The sequence below is a fragment of the Pleurodeles waltl genome, chromosome 2_1 (assembly GCF_031143425.1).
Source record: "Pleurodeles waltl isolate 20211129_DDA chromosome 2_1, aPleWal1.hap1.20221129, whole genome shotgun sequence".
In the NCBI taxonomy this organism is placed as follows: domain Eukaryota; kingdom Metazoa; phylum Chordata; class Amphibia; order Caudata; family Salamandridae; genus Pleurodeles; species Pleurodeles waltl.
Window position 1 is genome coordinate 183,618,320 of NC_090438.1, and position 18,988 is coordinate 183,637,307.

Sequence of the window (18,988 nt, forward strand, 5' to 3'; positions counted from 1 at the left end):
TCAGCACCTCTGCAGCAAGTTTATGCAGCATCGGGGTCCCTGGAAGCCACACACTGTGACTAGACCACACATATGTGTAACCTTCCATCACTTGTAATTCCATTTCTTTCACAATGCACAATACAAAGGTGTGACAGGCTTGGGCACAGAGACACTAAAATGGTTGCTGAAAGGAGAACTTCCCCAGACAGGAGCATCCCGTAGAACACAGACCCAAGCAGAGCATCCCATACAGAAACAGACTAGTGGGAAAAGCCCCAAGGGTTCTTGCCTCAGACAAAACCAGCAAAATAATGGCCGCGACATACGACTTCGGCTGTTCCTCCTTGGTAAATGCTAGACAATGTCTGACTTCGGTTGGGTATACATATTTCCCTAAAACTTCACACATGCTTCGAAACCAGATTTACATGGGGGAAGTTATAGTAACATTCAGGGAGGTCAACAACTGGGCAGTGATTACATGGAACATTGAAGCTATTCTTCAACATAATGATTCCTTAATCATCTTTAAAACAATACTGCCTCAACCACAAGCAGGACCAGCTGTACCATTAGTTGCAGGGCTTATGAAGCATACATACAGTACACACATTCCTGTGTTCACAGTTGAGAAGAGGCAAGAGATTAAATACAATGGGCCCACTTTAAGGCCTTTCTCTTAGGGCCCTGGGACAGTCAGAGATTAATGGATATTACCCTGTGTGGCTCATGTCACTTACCACTGGTGTCACAGGATCACAGTACTGGTGCACTCCAAACTGGATAGCCAGAAAATTCAATCCCTTTAGTTCAGGCACTTGACTTTCAGAGTAGTGAGGGTGGACAGTCAGGCTTAATCCAGAAGGGTTGTGGGCTTAAAGACTCACATTCAGTGTGGCTCAAGAGATATCACTCAGTACCTCCACTGTTGAGCCAGCGCTTTGTTGTATCTAGGTTCCCGCGTCCCCAGGAGGGACCGTACCTTTGCAAGCCACGACCCTCCTGGGTCGTGGCTGGCTCCTCGGCTGTTCTGCTCCGGCTCTTCTCCGTGGTAGACCTCCTTCTCCTTGTCTCTCGTTACCGCCGCTCTCTCGTCCTCCTCGTCCCGCTCCTCGACTCCAGTTCTTCCTGACTTGACCTCCTTCACCTCGTCCTGACCTCATCGCGCTCTCCCTCTCCGCGTCTTTCGGCTCTGGCCCCTTTTCACCGTCGCTGCCCCGGAAGTCCTCAAGCGTTTCCCTGGATACAGGGAAACGCGTCATCGACACCCGGAGCGTTCCCATGGAGACATGGGAACGCGCAACTGACTCGTCGGGCTTTCCTGGCGAGAAGCCGGTTGGCGCTGGCGTGGACGTGGTCGTAACGACCCGTTCACAATGTCCTACAGTCCGGCGCCCGCCGCCCTAGTGGGCGAAAATTTGAGTTTTTTTTTTTTTTTTTTAAATCTTTCGAATTTTTCCCACGGCACACCAGGCAACATCTCGCGGCACACTAGTGTGCCGCGGAACAGTGGTTAAAAAACACTGAACTAGACATATTAGAAAGTAGTGGTATAACAGAACCCATTGAAAGTGCTGAATGGTTAGCACCCTTGGTAGTAGCCTGTAAATCTAATGGACAAATTAAGCTCTGTGTTGATTTAAAAGAGCTGAACAAGACTATAGTAGTGGATACATTTCCACTTCCCAAGATAGATGAGTTATTGACTAAAGGTAGTCAGTGGTTTTCTCCAATTTATCTGAAGTCGGCATACCATTAGATTCCTTTACACAATTCAAGTAAGAAATTAATATCATTTATAACACCTTTTGGGTGTTACAGATTTGTTCGAAACCGTTTGGTTCCGCTGCTGCTGTTTTTCAAAGGTTAATGCACAAAATATTGTGCGACATTGAAGGTGTTACTTATTTCCAGATGATATACTCATTATGGGGAAAGACAAGGAAGAACATGATGCAAGATTAATGCTATTAATGGAAAGGCTTGCTACTAATGGGTTGACTGCTGAACTCAAAAAATGCAAATTTGCCAGGAAGTCTGTTACGTATTTGGGGCATGAAGTTGGTAGGCATGACATCCTTCCAAAAGAAAGTATTTTGTCTGCTATCCAGGATGCTTCACTCCTGTAACTAAGGATGAAGTGGGGTCCTTTTTAGGGTTAGCAGAGTTCTATGCAAAATTTGTAAAACACTTTTCCACTAAAACTTATGAATTAAAGGCAACTGCTTAAGGACAAACAAGAGTTTAAGTGGAACACAGAATTGAATGAATTTGAACAGATTAAACAAGAAATTTGCACTGCTATTCCTTTACAAGGATTTGACAGCCTAGAGCATAGCATCCTAACTGTTGATGCTAGTGGCAAAAGTCTGGGTGCTGTACTGACACAAAAATCTGAGGGTATAGAATGAATGATAGCATTTGCTTCACGTGCCTCATCTCCCACGGAAGATAAATTATCTGTCATTAAAAAGGAGATGCTGGCAGCCGTTTGCGGAATGGAAAAATGTAGACATTACCTATGGGGTTCTAAGTTCATACTGTGGACTGACCATAAGCCCTTAGTTATGGTTTTAACGTCACAGGGAGTGGTGAAGGCTACTCCCCGTATTGTTAAGATGTTGTTAAGATTATTGGACTTCGTCTATGAGGTTGTGTATCTGCCAGGTCTTAGAAATAAGGTGGCGGATTATTTAAGACGGTCACCATTACCCATGAAGGATTGTAGTGCATGTGAGTGGGATGAATATAGTGTAGCCCTAGCAGATGACGCAGAAGTAGGGTTTACTGATTCAGAGAACAATGTTATAAGTAAGGAGGAGTGGTTAACAGCTAATAGCAATGATGAAGTTTTATGTGCAGTAATGGAATATGTTTGGTTAGGCTGGCCAAGCAAAAACAAATTGTCCAAGGAATATCTTAAGTGGTGGGAAATTAAAGATGAGTTGCTTATAAATGACTGTGATTTCCTCATGAGAGGTGAAAAGATTGTCCCCTCTACAGTTCTTAGGGATACATTTCTTAATGGAACACATGAAAGCCATCTTGGCATTGTAAAATAAAAAAATAAAAAGAGTGAAAATGTTGTATTGGTGGCCTGGGTTGGATGGTGACATTGAAAGAACTGCGCATGTTTGTGAGATGTGTGCCAACGCAGACAAGTCTTTAAAGGTTTTTAGATCTGCTTTAGGTGAAGGTGTTTGTCCTGAAGGTCCTTGGGAAGAGTTAGCTGTTGATATTTGGGGTCCAGTATTGAATTTGTTAGGTGATTCCAAGTATGTAATACTCCTGTTGGACCTTTATTCAAAGTGGCCTGAATATAAAGTGTGTGAAAAAATTGACACATCTCTGATAATTTCATTTGTGTCTGGAGTGTTTTTAAGGGAAGACATTCCAAGATCGATCCAGAGTGACAATGGGCTTCAATTTGTATTGGATAAGTAGAAGAATGTCTTGTTAAGGAATGGCATTAAAAAAACATATGCCAGTACACCATCCTGCAGGTAATGGTGCTGTGGAGCGTTTCAACCAAGTCATTATGGGATCTATACAGGCAGCCATTAGTGCAGGTGTTGACTGGGAAAAGGAGTTAGCTAGTATGGTGTGGGCCTCCAGAATAACCCCTACTCTCACTGGGTATAGTCCTTTCAAAATACTCCGAGGAAGAGAACCGTTCACCAAAGATAATAGAGCTTGGATGAATTTAAGGATTCAGAGTAAGTGTTCCCTGTAATGGTCAAAAGCAATATTTTAAAGGTGCAAAAAGGTTATAAGGAACATTATGATCAAAGCTACAGTGTGAGAGATGTTAAGCTGGTTATTGGGTGAAGGTAAAGTTGGGTTGTAAAACACAAAAAGGAAACAGCAAGTATTCCAATCCAAGTTAAGTGATGGGAAAATGTGGCTCATGGGAATAAAATCTAAATACAAATTTAAAGCGGAAATCTGAGAGGGAAGTGTATGGAGAGTCGAAAACTGGCTTTGATTGGTTATGGCCAGAGGTTGTGGGTAATAAAGGGGTACACGATAAAGGTAAAAATAACCAAGTTGTGTTAGAATAGGTGAGTCTCTTTAATAAACAATATAGAACTCCTTTGGTGGCTACCTGCATTGGCAAAAAAAATGAACTTCGACTGGTGGCTACCCATAGCGCTAGACTTATTGCACAACCAAAGAAATATAAAGATTTTCTGTTGAGTAATTAGAGTCTATTTTGTACCTTCCTAATCGCTCTTATAGGCATTATGTATATTTTCTTTGATAGGAGTATTAATGTTAAGTAACCTATAAACATGTTTAAGAATGGTTGTATTCATTAGCCGTTATTAGTATGTTGTAGTTGTAACATTGTTAAAGTGGCGGGATTTGTGGTATCTAACTAGAGCGTGGCGCGCAGCCCATGCGTGCTGTGATGACAGTTGGCATTCTGGAATGGTAAGATCACTGGGAAACGGCGGTTGGAAGAAGTCAGAAGCAGCTAGGAACTACCTGCTCTCTAATAAAGCACCTTTACAACCTACCTTGGATTACGAATCTTCTTTCCACAAGGAGATTATGGTGATTGGTTACTTGAAGGTCCAGGAGAACCCTTGAAAATTAGGTAATGATCTTTACAGATAATGTGAAATGACTTTGCAGGTAGCAACCACATTATCTGCTCAAATATGCTGGACAGCAAATGCTAAAATGGCAAATGTGAATAAACAAAGTGATGGTCTTTAGACAAGAACTCATACCACCCTAGATTTGTGGAACTCTACACAAAAGGCCATGTTGTGAGGGAAATCTAATCCAGCAGTTACACAACATAAGTGATAATTGTTAAGTTAAAGTGTGAAAGAATATTGGAAGTGACAAAACCTACTACATACTGGATGACGTTTTCTCTATTTAGGTAAAGCAGCTTCAGTGTTGGTGCAGAGGGGCAAAGTACATTAGGTGACTAAATTGTAGTTTAGTGAGCACGCAGTAGAAGTTTCACTTTCTGATATCTAGACAGCATTAAAAGGATATTGAAAGACAGTTTTGCGTTAACGAACATAGAGTGAAGTTAGATGATCAGCAAAAAGAAATAGTGCTAATGTAGTGATGCTGGGTGTTTAATGCATGTACACATAACTATCTATGAGAAGCGTGCATATATGACTGTATGATAAAGGAATATTGTATAATGTAGTGATGGATTAGACTAATTGAAGTGAGTATGGGAGACAAAAACAAGTCAAAAACACTTATCTTTATTGAGATACCTGAAGCATACATGGAGCTCCGCTGCCTGCCCTAGCATAGCTGACACCGGCCGCACTGAAACACCCTGAGCTCACAAACCCTGATCACTATGGCAACCTGCTGAGTATATACTTTCTACGAACCCCACTGTGGCTAGGTGACATAGCTGTTTCAGTTTAGTCCTCTTTCTAGTTTAGTGTTCTCTGGTTTGTTTAGGTAAGTCTTGTGCCTATCTCTGTGTTTCTCTTTGCAGTGCTTCCTCTTCGTCGAAATGTGAACAATGTTGTACCGCTTCTGACACACTATCCCTTCAGAGCACTGATCACAAAGAGGGTCATCAAGTATGATGTGTGGGTCTTCAAAGGTGCACCAATGACCCAGGAAGTGACAAACCATGAATATGCGGCCTCACGCAATGCATGCTGGGACCCACACAGCGAGTCCCAGGCTGCTCCATGTTGACACGAGCGCAGTGGGTAGCTGATGCAGGGGCGGTGGGCAACAAAAACAGATGCCTAAATGATCATTCCTTCGGTCAGCATAAAATTTAATATACATGACCTTCATTAAACTCAACCCTCACTGGTGAGGATCTGGTTGTAAGTTCTGGGCTAGTCCAAAATCATGGCGTAAGAAAGACTGATGGGCACAACATGTGTCCAGCTGTACAGCAGCTGGTGAGACAGTTTCAGGCAGACAATGTGTCACCAAACAAAACAAGTAAGAAATGCTTCTCTTTATTCAGCTACTAGCAGGGTACCTAGAGCTCACCTTGCATGCTCTGGGTAACTGACAGCAACCCCCATTGAGCACTGTGACATCACAAACCCTGCTCAATGTGAAAACCTATTTGATGTTAACATCCTACAAAGCCCCACTGTGGTTAGGTTACACACCACTCATGCTGCACTTAAATAAACACTCCTCATAGGCACTACCAAAGTGTGCTATGTATGCTCTTTTCTATCAGATGAAGGGAAAAGACACGGTACAACTGTAAAGTGAACATATGTGCAAAAGGTGAAGAAGTCCGCTATACCTTCCCGTTTTACAGACTCAAACAAGTCATTTGTAATTTAGCTACATCTCAAACTATCATTCGAAATGTTAAATGAACACACATGATGTAGAGTAGATGTGCATTGATCCAGATTGTTGGGGAGCAATACAATGAACTTGGTACTTACATGTGCCATGAATTTCCCTGATAGCTCCCTTTTAAAGAAAGAAGTACTTGTATTGTTTACACCTAGATCCACAGGCTGAAACCTTTTGGGTGAGGTCAAGGAAAATCGAAATCTACTGGTTGCATGAAGAAGTGGGCACCCAAAATTACACGATTTTCATTCTACTCTCCAGTACACACACAGTGTGCACCATAGAGGACCTAACCTTGGAAAACACAATGTTAGCATTAAATGCAGGATCTGAAATTTGGGGGTACAGATGTTTTGGACTGTCCCTCACTTGCATTCTAGAACCAAGACCCTATGCCTTGTCCCTTATTGGAGACCGTATGTTAGTTATTTTCCATAATATGTATTCTGGAAATAGGTAGAAAGGCTGTAAGAGTTCTGTTTGATCAGAAATTATGAAATGTTTTCAAAGTATAGATTAGTGTAAATCGTTTCTTACTTGCATCCAGTGCAGGATACACACGACTGCATGGGACTATTTAAAAGTACGTTGACAATTCAACAATGGCCTGCATTTACAAAGAGAAGGTTACAGATAAATAACAGCAGGAGATGGTACTAACATGTTGTAAATGACCCAGTGATTTTCGTTGTATATAGGAACTACCTGACCAGACTCGACTCCACAGGGATGCAGATATGACCAGTGCCCAAAGACCTGAACTGGATGCGCCTGTGAATGGGGAGCCAGTGGAGCTCCCGGATGTGAGGTGAGATGTGGGTGCGATGAGAAAGGTTGAATAGGAGTCTTGCGGCAGTGTTCTGGATGGTGTGACGTCTGTTCAGGAGTTGCTGAGAAATCCCGGCGTAGAGTACGTTGCTGTAAATGAGTCAGCTTGTTATGAGTGCTTGCGTGATAGTTTGTCTGTTCTGTGAAAGCAACTTGAAGATTTCTCATAACGTTCATAGGATGTGGAAGAAAGCAGAGCTCCGGGAGTTGACTTATGTTGTCATGTTGAGCTTGTCGTCAGGATTATTCCCAGATTTCTGGTGTGGTCAGTGGGTGTTTGTGGGGGTCCCAGTTCTTTCAGCCTCCCAAGGGGAGCTCTGGTTTCCAAAGGAAGGTACTTCAGTCCTGTCGGAGTTCATTTTCAATCAGTTGGTTCTAATTTATTCTGCTACCAGGTTCATGTAGTTGGTGAAGTTGGTTCTCATGATGGGTGTCATCTCAGTCAGGGTGTTGGGTGTCCTTTGCGTAGGAGATGATGGTAATGCCTTGAGATCTGATGATAATGGTGAATGGAGCGATGTAAATGTTGAACACAGTTCGGCTGAGTGATGAACCCTGAGGGACTCTGCATACCTGTTTCTTGGCCTCGTTTCGGAAAGGTGGCTATCTGAAATGTGTCAGTCAATTTGTGAGGATGTTTCAAATACTGGTAACATAGTTGGAAAAGGTCTGCAGCTTTGTCTTTTTTTTTTTTTACACTTATTAGTCTGTAGCTGATGGTGTCCTCCTGTGTGTGAGCCTGTGACCACCTGATATGGTGAGCTTGTATGTAAGACAAGCAGATGTCTTGGTCTTGATGGCTTTGTAAATGAAACAGCTGTTTTTGAAGATGGTGCAGGTTGGCAAGGGGAGCAAATGGAAGTCCATCAGGATGGTGTGATGTGGTCATATTTCATCTGGGCCTGGATGAGATGTGCTGCGGTATTTAAGATGCTCTCAAGCAGTGCCAGTGTGGAGTCCATAAGGCCATGGAGCATGGCATTACCACCACAAGGGTTTGAACTGCAATACTGAAGTCATATTCTGGAAGAAACAGCTTCATTTTCTTTAGAAGAAAGAGCCTGCACCAGGCGTTCATTGTTTTTTGGCAATGTGTAAGAGGTGCCCATGGTGAACCCAAGTGACTTGGCATTCAGTGAAAGTTGTGGTTCGAAGCTATCAAGGTTCATGGCATTGAGCCAGGCATGTATTGTTTCTTGTTTATTATTCTTGGGAAATAACAGGAATTCTGTCTTGGTTGAGTTGAGCATCAGCTAGGCGCTGGACACCCTGGTCTGGAGGATGTACAGGCAGTGTTTGAGGAACTGGAAGTCTGAATTAGAGTAGACTTTCAAGCAGAGTTGTGTATCATCTGCATCATATTGAAGTTACTGTGTTAGCACATGATCATTTGGCAATGTGGAATTATATTTATAGTGCTCATTATTTAGACTTTGTAGTCTAAAAGTGCTTACACTTTGTTATTTATTGTTGTAAGAATGTATCGCTCTTGGTTGTGACAGAACATGCTATGGGTACTTGTTTTAACTGATTACTCATAGTAGCAGACTGTTTAGTTCTTCTGCCCCATTCTGTCCATTTATCACAGTGTCAAAGATTTGTATAAATCTTGTTCCTTTAAGCCTGCCCTTACCTCAATGTTATCATCTGTAGGTTCAGATTTGAAATTGCCTAAGACTGCACTTGCAACCTTAAACATTTGATTTCAGAAACCATTACAGAAACACAATGAAAATTGAACGAGTAAGGAAGAACAACTTTTGAATAACAACCTACCAACAAACCACCTAGATTGTTGTGACTCATAAATGTGTATGGTATACACTATGAAAATACTGCCAAACTGACATTGAACAGGGATACAGACATAAGCCCCAATGTGCAAATAAAAATAGGTTTGTTTACAGGTATATTTACTTAGAACTATAAGTACAAAGGTATCATTCCCTGGGGATTACGCAGTTCTGCACAGGCAAAGGCACAAAGAAATTAATACTTATTTTCAATACAATCGGACATGAACAGAAATAGACCCTGCACGTACAGGTGCAGAATAAGTGGAAAGCCCTCATGGGGTTGATGCAACCATTAGAAGAAGAATATGAAAGAATAATGCTGAACTTATCCAAACATGCTTTTGACTTCTAAATGTGGTCTTTTGTTCCCATATATATTTTATTTTTTAATTTATTTATTTAGTAAAGCTCTGGCACAACAACAAATGTGTCAAAGCTTTTAATGGACGAGGGCCTTGGGAGAAGGAGCTACATGTATAAGTGTATCATAAAAGGGAAGTCTTCAGATATTTGCAGATTATTTGTAGGTCCACCTCAAGGTAGAAAGGGTTAGACTTCCAGAGGGACTATCTGAAGACCTGCCCCAAAATGTTTGTACCTCATAAGGCATATCATCAGACAGCAGTGGGATGCTGACTTTAGGCATCTAGTTAGCCATTGCATGTATGCAAAACAAAACGTGCATTGGACCACTGTTTGTCAACTTTAAGGTGGTCTTCCTCCAAACATTTTGCCTCCATCCTCCTCTTTTTGCTGATTTTGTTTTTGTTGGCATTAGGGCTCGGTACACTTTACCATGCTCACTAGTGGTAATGTGCTGTAAACATGGTAAAACTGGCGTACACCCAACTAGTACATTTAATTTACTTGTAAGTCCCTAGCAAAGTAGTACCCGTGAACCTAGGGCCTTTAAAAGAAATGCTACGAGTGGGCCTGCAACAAGGAGTGTGCCACCCACTTATGTAGCCCTTTAAACCTGTCATAGGCCTGCAATTGCAGCCTGTGTGTGCAGTTTTAAACTGCCATGTCAACCTGGCAAAATAAACCTTTTGTCAGGCCTAAACCTACCTTCCTTTTTAAAACACATAAGTCACCCCTAGGCGAGGACCTAAAAAACCCATACGACAGTGCGCAGTGTATTTAAAAAGTGGGATCTGTACTTTTTACTTTTACATGCTGGAGTAGTGAAAAACCCTTACATTCATTTTTCACTACTGAACGGCCTGCATCTGACCTTACTACATTTAATAAGTGATAACTTTCAATTGGAGGCAGGTATGAAAGTTGATTTCAGTCTCTAAAGAATGGTAATTTATAACCTTCTTTAATAGTAAAGTCTGATTTTAAGTCATAATTCTGAAAATGCCACTTTTAGAAAGTTAATTTTCATGCCCCAGCCATTTGATGCCTGCAGCCTGTATCCCGGTTCCCATGACTAGGTGTAGCTGGCAGTTGGTGTTTGTCTATTACTCTGAGACAGAGAGACAGAGGGGGAACAGGTGTTGGCCATCTCTGACTTGATAGGGGCTAGTGAAGCTGTAAACTACCACGCTCACCCAGCTCTGTCTCAGCACACTCACAAAGGATTTTGCACTAGTCTTTTGTGACCCCCGACAAGCTGGAGCCAGGGTAGGTAGGCAGTAAATCGAAGACACCTCTGTAAAGGGAAGGACTCTAGAAGCTTCTTTCACTTCAAAGTGGGTACCAACTATAAGTAGTGAACCTTCAGACCCAACTCTTCAGCACACTTCTGAACATGTGGAAGATGTATAAGGGATGCTGTGCTGCTCTGCTGCAAGAAGGACTGCTCTGCTGCCTGAGTAGGAAGGACTGAACCTGCATGTTGAACCCAGAACCACCAAAGTGACTCCAAGGGTGAGTTGGCTTCACTCCTGATCAGAACCTCAGGGACAGAAGAGAATCCAGCTATCTTGAACTCTTCTCCTAAACTTTGTCTGATGAGAGTCCTAACCCTTAAGTGGTGCCCCATCCTGGCCCCTTGGAAGTTGGGTTAAAGATGCTCTACCAGCCCAGCTGTGATCTCACCAGAACCCATGCATCATAACGCAAACCCACCACTGCTTGTTGCAGCATCTCATCGGAACCGACACAGCTGCGACAACACCTAATAGCAGCCTGCATAACTCATTGGATCCACAGATGTGTGATGCCTCCTTGATGCAGACCATGCAGGCTCTCGAAATCAACGCAGCCTCAGCGTGAGCCTACATCACAGTCCTCAAGCTTCTTGCAACCACTGCAACACTCAGCAACTAGGATTGAAGGTACATTGAAGGTACATTTCTGAGGAGGACTAACTTGGTCCCTATGTCCAGCATGCGATTCATCGCAGTCGGCCTGAACTTGTGACTTTCTGACACAACCAGGTAACCACAATTAGTGCTTTGTGCTTTTAAGCACTAAGGTAACCCAAGCTTTCAAGATTGCATATCTCTAGTTCTACTAATTGGATGGTTGTTGTTTTGGTGTCAAATAATTTATTAAAATGTACTTTATTTTTCTAAATTGGTGTAGGATTATTCTTGTGTTTTCACTTTATTACTGTTTGTGTGCTGCATAAACATTTTGCAGATTGCCTTTAACTTAAGCCTGACAGCTTTTGTGTCAAGCTGCCAGAAGGTTAAGCACAGGTTAATTTATTGGCTATTGCATGAAAAGGATACACACCCACCTCCAACCAACAACTGAATTTCTCACAACCACTAACCCTACCAGAACAATATCTGCTCATGAATGCACTGTGGAACAAAGATAATCACCATTGTTGTATGCAAACAAAAATATGGAAACAAAGCAGTCACAACAATGTAGTACTTACAGAAATTCAGAAGCAGATCCTTTGCTTTTGATCTGGTTTCCTGCTTCTCTTCTGAGGATCGGGTGGGAATTTGTGCAGGCTTTCCATTGGGCCACAGTATCTCCCTCAGAATATCTATATAGGCGATCAGCTGCCCTTCACTGATCATTTCATCTATCATAGCAAGCAGGTCATCCTTTATGTTAGTGCTGAAAAAAATGTTATTAAAACTCAAAAATCAGTTGCATGCATCCATGATGCAGTTTGCATTTTTCACATTCTGGAATCAAAATATTTTCTCACTGATTTAAGATCTGCTACAATTTTGATAACTGAATCTTTATGAACTGATATAATAATAACCATTGTAAAAGGCAGGTTTGTTTTTTGTGTAGCGCATGCCTCTAGAAGGCCATAGCATACATACAGTCACACATTGTATGTGTGCATATGTGACTGGAAATAACAAAAGACACTCAGGAACAGCAAAGAACATATCTATAGACACCTAAGCACAGAAATCAACATTTATACATATCAATAAATGTGCAAAGGCATTGAAGAACACAAACAGTTGGACAAGTACATTCTCACACAAGAGAAACAAAGATACTGGCGCATACAACAGACACAGTGGCACTCATGTGCACAGGCTAACAGACAATAGCACAAAAGCGGAAAGCATCAGACACAGAACACTAGACCCACTGGCATTCATGGCCGTACACTGTTTCACAATTACAAAACACATACATAGACCATGTGCAAAGAAAAACACACAAAAAACAGTCCCTAAATGTATATATTTAGACAAACATACAGTCCCCTTCAAAGACACCTGGATGGTGGACTGGGTAAAATGACAGTGATGGAAAGAATGATGGCCACATCAACGAGTCCTGGAAGGGGAAATGGGTGCATGAGGGGTGATGGGAAGATCCAAGATTAAGCTGTACGCCCTCTGTGGAGGAAATCCCACTTGTTATATACCTTGTTATATACCTCTTGATATACCTTTGTAAAAAATTGTTGTCTAGAGATTTGTATTTTTGATTTGTGTTTTATATAATTAGAGACGTAATTTAGCTTAGGTAGACATTGCTAATCTGGGCCGATGTTTTTCCGGACGACATTTTTAAAACTGGTGGATGTGTTGCGGTGATGATGTAATATTTCAGGAACCATGAGACCTATATACTCCATGTTGATGTCAAAATATAGGTTTTGGGGGTCTAGTAGGCTTATAGAGACAAAAAATAACTCCTCGGACCAACCCCTCTGCCATTTTCCAAAATGGCGGCTCTATATTGATGTATTTTAGCCATTATATTAGTAATTTATTTTAATATTGTCTTTGTTTCAGGTATTCTGTTGATTCAAATTTGTAAACATGAGGGAAGCAGGTGGTAGCAGAGAATCTTCACCTCCTCACAACTGAGTGTTGCTAACAAAATCTGAGGACTCCTTCAACAAAGAAAATTGTGTCATATGCCAAACTAATTTGAAAGAAAAGCTAACATCAACTGCGGTCGGACAGAAGAGAGTCCGAGATGCTGCAGAAATATGGCAAAATGAAGTTCACAAAATAGATTGAAACTGATGGGTGAAGAGGATCAAATACTTTATCATTGTAACAACAAGTGCTACATGTCATATGCAATGGAAAAAAGCCTGGAAACAAATTGTCAAAAACTAGCAGCACCAGTGAATCACAACAAGAATCCAAGTTTTTTGAGAAAGCAATAACCAAACCCAATGGCCATCCACTTAGAAGATTGATGGTTACTCCTTGTCCACCTCCAACAACTGATCGGAAAGCAAATGATCTTCAGTGTGTTAATCTGTGTTTAGCCATAACAAGGGCCTAATGGTGGAGGAGAGAAAGCTGCCTCAAGCTCAACTCGGAAAAGACTGAACTCATCATTTTTGGAAATGCCACCTGAGCATGGGACGACTCCTGGTGGCCCACATCTCTCAGCACCCCGCCCTCACCAACTGAGCATGCCCACAATCTAGGCATCATCGTTGACTCCTCCCTATCTATGACCCGTCAGGTAAACTCAGTCCCCGCTTCCTGCTGGCACGCCCTCTGCAATCTCTGGAAGCTTTTCAAATGGATCCCAGCAAACCCACGCCTTAGTCACAAGCAAGCTTGACTACGGCAACGCTCTCTATGCCGGCACCACGACGAGAAACATCAAAAAGCTGCAACTCATCCAGAACGCCGCCGCCAGACTTCTCCTCAACCTCCCACACCAAGGACATATCTCCCAGCACCTGAGGACCCTCCACTGGCTCCCAAAAGAAAAACAAATCAACTTCAAGCTACTCACCCACACTTACAAAGCCATACACAACGTCGGACCGGCCTACCTGAACCACAGCCTCGCCTTCCACACCGCCCAGCAAGCACTGGCCATCATGCCACGCATACGGAAAACCACTGCCAGAGCAAGGTCCTTTACCTACCTCACAGCAAAGAGCTGGAACAAACTCCCTCTGCACCTCAGACAAAGCACATCGCTCACCATGTTCAGGAAGAACCTCAAGATGTGGCTCTTCGAATGAGGCTCTGTCTGCCCCAACCCTTCAGTGCCTTGAGACCCTCACGGGTTAGTAGTTGCACTCTACAAAAACGGATTGATTGATAAGGGATTGATGAAAGAACAAAGTACAGAGTATGTGAGTCTCACAGGGCAAACATGTGTTTTTTATCTGCAGCTACTTTTTTTCCAGGATGACGTTTTCAGTTGAGAAACTGATCTAAACAACGAGGTGAATGTATTTGCAGCCTATTTCTATGCCCACCCGAACTGCATGCGTTCATACATTCGAAAATATGAATGAAAAATTAATGGTAACCACCACCCTTCAGTTAAGTTTGCACTCTTTGAAGAAGCAAATGACGTTTTAAAACCACTCTTAAATGCTGGCTAAGGGTTCACACTCAGTGAGATCAGAGAAATAATGGTCAACATTGATGAAACTGTATTGATCCATAATAATGAAATTAAGATTTTCTGGTGATAATGTACAATGACAGAATTCATTTTTGTCAGTCTAACAAAAAGAACGAGCCACTTACGGTGTTCTCAGCTGATCTGCCTCCTGAAGTACTTGCTGCCAAAATAAGATCACAAAATGCAGTAAAATCAGCAGGAACCATTTTAAGAAACATCCTGAAAGATTTAGGGGGTCATTCTGACCCTGGCGGTAATTACCGCCATGGCGGAGGTCGGCGGTAGCACCGCCAACAGGCTAGCGGTGCACCGCTGGGCATTCTGACCGCGGCGGTTCAGCCGCGGCCAGAAACGGAAAGTCGGCGGTGTACCGCCGACTTCCCGCTGCCCTTGAGAATCCTCCATGGCGGCAGAGCGCGCTCCGCCGCCATGGGGATTCTGACACCCCCTACCGCCATCCGGTTCCTGGCGGTTCTCCCGCCAGGAACAGGATGGCGGTAGGGGGTGCCGCGGGCCCCTGGGGGCCCCTGCAGTGCTGCAGGGGCCCCCGTAAGAGGGCCCCACGAAGAATTTCAGTGTCTGCTTTGCAGGCACTGAAATTCGCGATGGGTGCAACTGCACCCGTCGCACCTTCCCACTCCGCCGGCTCCATTCTGAGCCGGCGTCCTCGTGGGAAGGGTGTTTCCCGCTGGGCTGGCGGGCGGACTTTCGGCGGTCGCCCGCCAGCCCAGTGGGAAAGCCAGAATGACCGCCGCGGTCTTTCGGCGGGAACCGCTTGGCGGGCGGCGACCGCCGTCCGCCGCGGTCAGAATGACCCCCTTAGTTTTTAAACTTAATGACAAATGCTGTGATGCCACAGTGCTCTGCAAATCATGGGAGTCAACAAGAATGCTTGATGTTGTCTTAACATGTTTTAAATGATTTAATATCAGCAAAGCAAAACTGTTACAAACTAAAGTTCTTGAGTTCGGAACGGAAGCCAACAGCATTGATGACAGCTTTTAAGATATAACCGAAGAAGGGGATACAATCCCATGAACTAACAGGCTTATGCTGTGCAAATGTACTGTCTTTTCCACAACATGTTTTATGAATTACATCATGGCAAAAAGAAACCACTGCTACACATGATGACTGCCCACGCAATCTATGACAAGTGCAAAAGTAGAGAGATAATCACTTCAATTAATAGGATTAGTGTATCAACAAGTTATTATGACATAGTACAGAGCAGGAACTTGTTACCAGCTCATGCTGTAAAATCTTGTGAATCCGACATCACACTACTTCCAAGTCACATTACTAGGAAAGGATTTGCAATTGCTGCTTTTGATAATTCTGATTTTGAAGACATGTCTTCTTTGGAATATCTAGCACATATGATACTGTCATGGTGCTTTTTCAAAACGGTACCAATGAAGTAGCTGCTGGAAAACAAGCTGTGTCAGCTGTAGGTATAAACAAATGAAGCTGCAAACTTATAACCCAACTGCCTTGTCAATGTGAGAAAAATCACTACAAGTCCTCGACAGATCCCAGTCTACCAGAAAGTTTAAAAGTGGCAGAGGACCTGGATCTTCTTCTACCCGATGCTGTGGTCCGCAAAGTTGATTTAACTGAATTTATCACATTGCTTTTTCAGTGTGGACTGAAAGATGAAGAAAAGCCAGTTCGTCCGTGGGCTGGAATTCATGCTCTAATCTCTTAGAATACCATCCCACTGAAGAATGTTGGGTTTTTACCAGTAATAACATCTTCAGTCACAAACTACGCAACAGTATACACAGCTCTAAAAAGTTTCCAAAATGTGCATGCTCAGCTTGAAGACCAGCCAACCCTGTCAATTTTCCGTGGTGAAGGTTTGTTCTGTATAGTAACCAACATTTCTATGAGCAATCCAGTAAAATCTGATGATCCTTATCCAATGATGGGTGTTTTCCACATTACAAGATTTGCATTGTGGTGTGCAGGAAGTTATCTCAGTGGATGTAGCATACACATTGCACTCACTGAGGTTGAAATCTTTGGAAACAAAACTGTCCAGTCAGGATTGAGCGGAACTCATTATGTTCGGTTCATTACAAGGTATGCTCATCATATCTGAGGCTACAGAGACACTGCGTTGGAATGCTTTCTAGAGCAAGAATGACAAATTAGGTTTTGCATATCTTATCTCAGAAGCGAACAGGGCACAGGGTGCACTTCATTCAAAAGACATAATGCAAAGCCAGGCAATGTTCAATATACTCAGTTCAAAATCAGAAAACCAAGTTCGTAGAGTTTGTCAAAGAATGTGAAGAAAAAAATCAGAAGTTTGCAAGTACTAGGGAAATGTTTTACACATGATCGCTCTAGTGAAACACTTGGTACATGCTGATCCGGAAGGTGATTGGGAGTTGCACCTGAATACTGTGGAGTCACTGATTACTGTGTTTTGTGAATTTGATAGCAGAAATTACCTGAGATATGGGTCCTGGTATTTGGAAAGAGTGAAGAAACTAGTGCAAACACCATACCTATGCAGAAATTTCATCCAAAAACATTTTGAAGTGAAAGACAGAGAGGGAAGGTTCAATGCTGTGGATCCAGATATGAAACCGGAACAGACAATCCAGAGATCACAGAAAAGCTCCAAGGGTACTGATGGTCAGACAAGTAAAAGTGAATATGTTTCTCAAAGGCAGCTAGTTTACTGTGAAGGCCTTTCTATTTGCAATGTTGTTTTAAGAGATGACAAATAAAAAATTGATGGGCTATTGTTAAACTGTTCTTCACCACAAACTTGTGGGAAAGAGAAGGGAACTTTTTAATAAAGATGTTGACACCCTTCTCCATTTCATGCAACAGCCAGGAAACCCCTTTAAAATGACTGAGCCTATGCGACTACACAACTTCATGACCAAACAACATGTGGATAAGGTTACAAAGACACATCTATTAGATGTCCTGGAACATGGATCAAAACTGTACGCAGAACTGAAGCAGAAGAGATTTGTATTGAAAGAGGAAAATCTGTTTGACATAATCACTAAAGCTAAACTTCTATGCATTAATTGCCATAGTAGGAGTCTAATCCAACCAGCCACTAAAAAACAGGTAACAGAAAACAACTTTCGCAAGCACATAGAGAGATGGATGTAGCAAAAGAAAGGGTGAATTTATCAAGAACATTCTGTCCCATGATCTTCTTCCAACAAACTCATAATTTGATGGAGATGCTGAAACCAAGCCAGTGAAGCACAAACTCATAGAAGAGCTCAAAAAAACGTTCACTGAATCTCAATTCGAAAAGGTGTCCTCATTGAAAACTGCTGATCCAGTGGACTATAAGTCACAATTGCGAATGGTCAAGATTTCATCCATGCAAAACTTCGGAGAGGTCGTTCTGACTGTTCTACAGATATCAAAGTCAATGTGTACCTTGTAAGAACTGCACACTGTCTTTGACAGTTATCTTGAACTATCTGTCATAGAATGTGAGAGAATCAGATGAATATCTACAAGTGGAACAAATGACCTTGCCTGCATCAAACACTCGACACCTTTACCTGTACAACGTGATAAATTTTGGTCATCAACATCGACTGAGATGAATTTGGAGCTGGTAACTTATCAAAACATTGCTGATGCTTCAGTGAACACCGCATTTCCAATTATTGCAAGTGGCATGATTGTCAGTAAGGAATTGGTGCCTGCAGAGATATATTCAAAAAGTACGGGTCATATTGTTCAAGAACTTAACAGCAAATTGGAGGAAGCTGACCTTCATGTTGTGCCACATGTTGAGTGGGTTGTTCAAAATGGTTCCAATCGAGTCATTGTACTGTCAAATGACACAGATGTAATTTTTGCGCTACTTAGATTTGTTGCAATGTTCATATGTCAAGGACTGTCAGAATTATGGATACGTTATGGAATAGGCGAGAAAAGACACTTAATCCCGCTTCATATTCTGTACAAGAAACTTGACCCAAAGATGTCCAGTGTTTTTATGAAGGCACATATCCTTACGGGTGATGACACTATGAGCAAAACTGGAACAAAACATAGACCATGAACTGCTAAACCTATGCAGTTTCTATGAGGATTTGCTGAGACAGAAGAAGAAGAATGTGACTTTGATGAAGAAAAATACATTCTGCATGTGTGGAAAATGAATTCTGGCTGTAACACATTTGACGATCTTCTGTGCAGTGAGTTCAAAAGATCAGTCCTGCTAAGTGACCATCCAACGACATCACATTCTGTGTTTGGACACATTAAAAGAGCGTTCTACT

General features: G+C 42.3%; 1 protein-coding gene across 1 annotated transcript in view; it reads right to left on the reverse strand.

The window, feature by feature from the left end:
* Positions 1-18,988, reverse strand: part of LOC138262410 (uncharacterized) — a 232,154-nt gene that overhangs the window by 28,547 nt on the left and 184,619 nt on the right. The window contains exon 14 of the mRNA XM_069212312.1: positions 11,773-11,960. Coding sequence (XP_069068413.1) covers positions 11,773-11,960 — 188 coding nt within the window. The remainder of the gene's footprint in view (positions 1-11,772; positions 11,961-18,988) is intronic.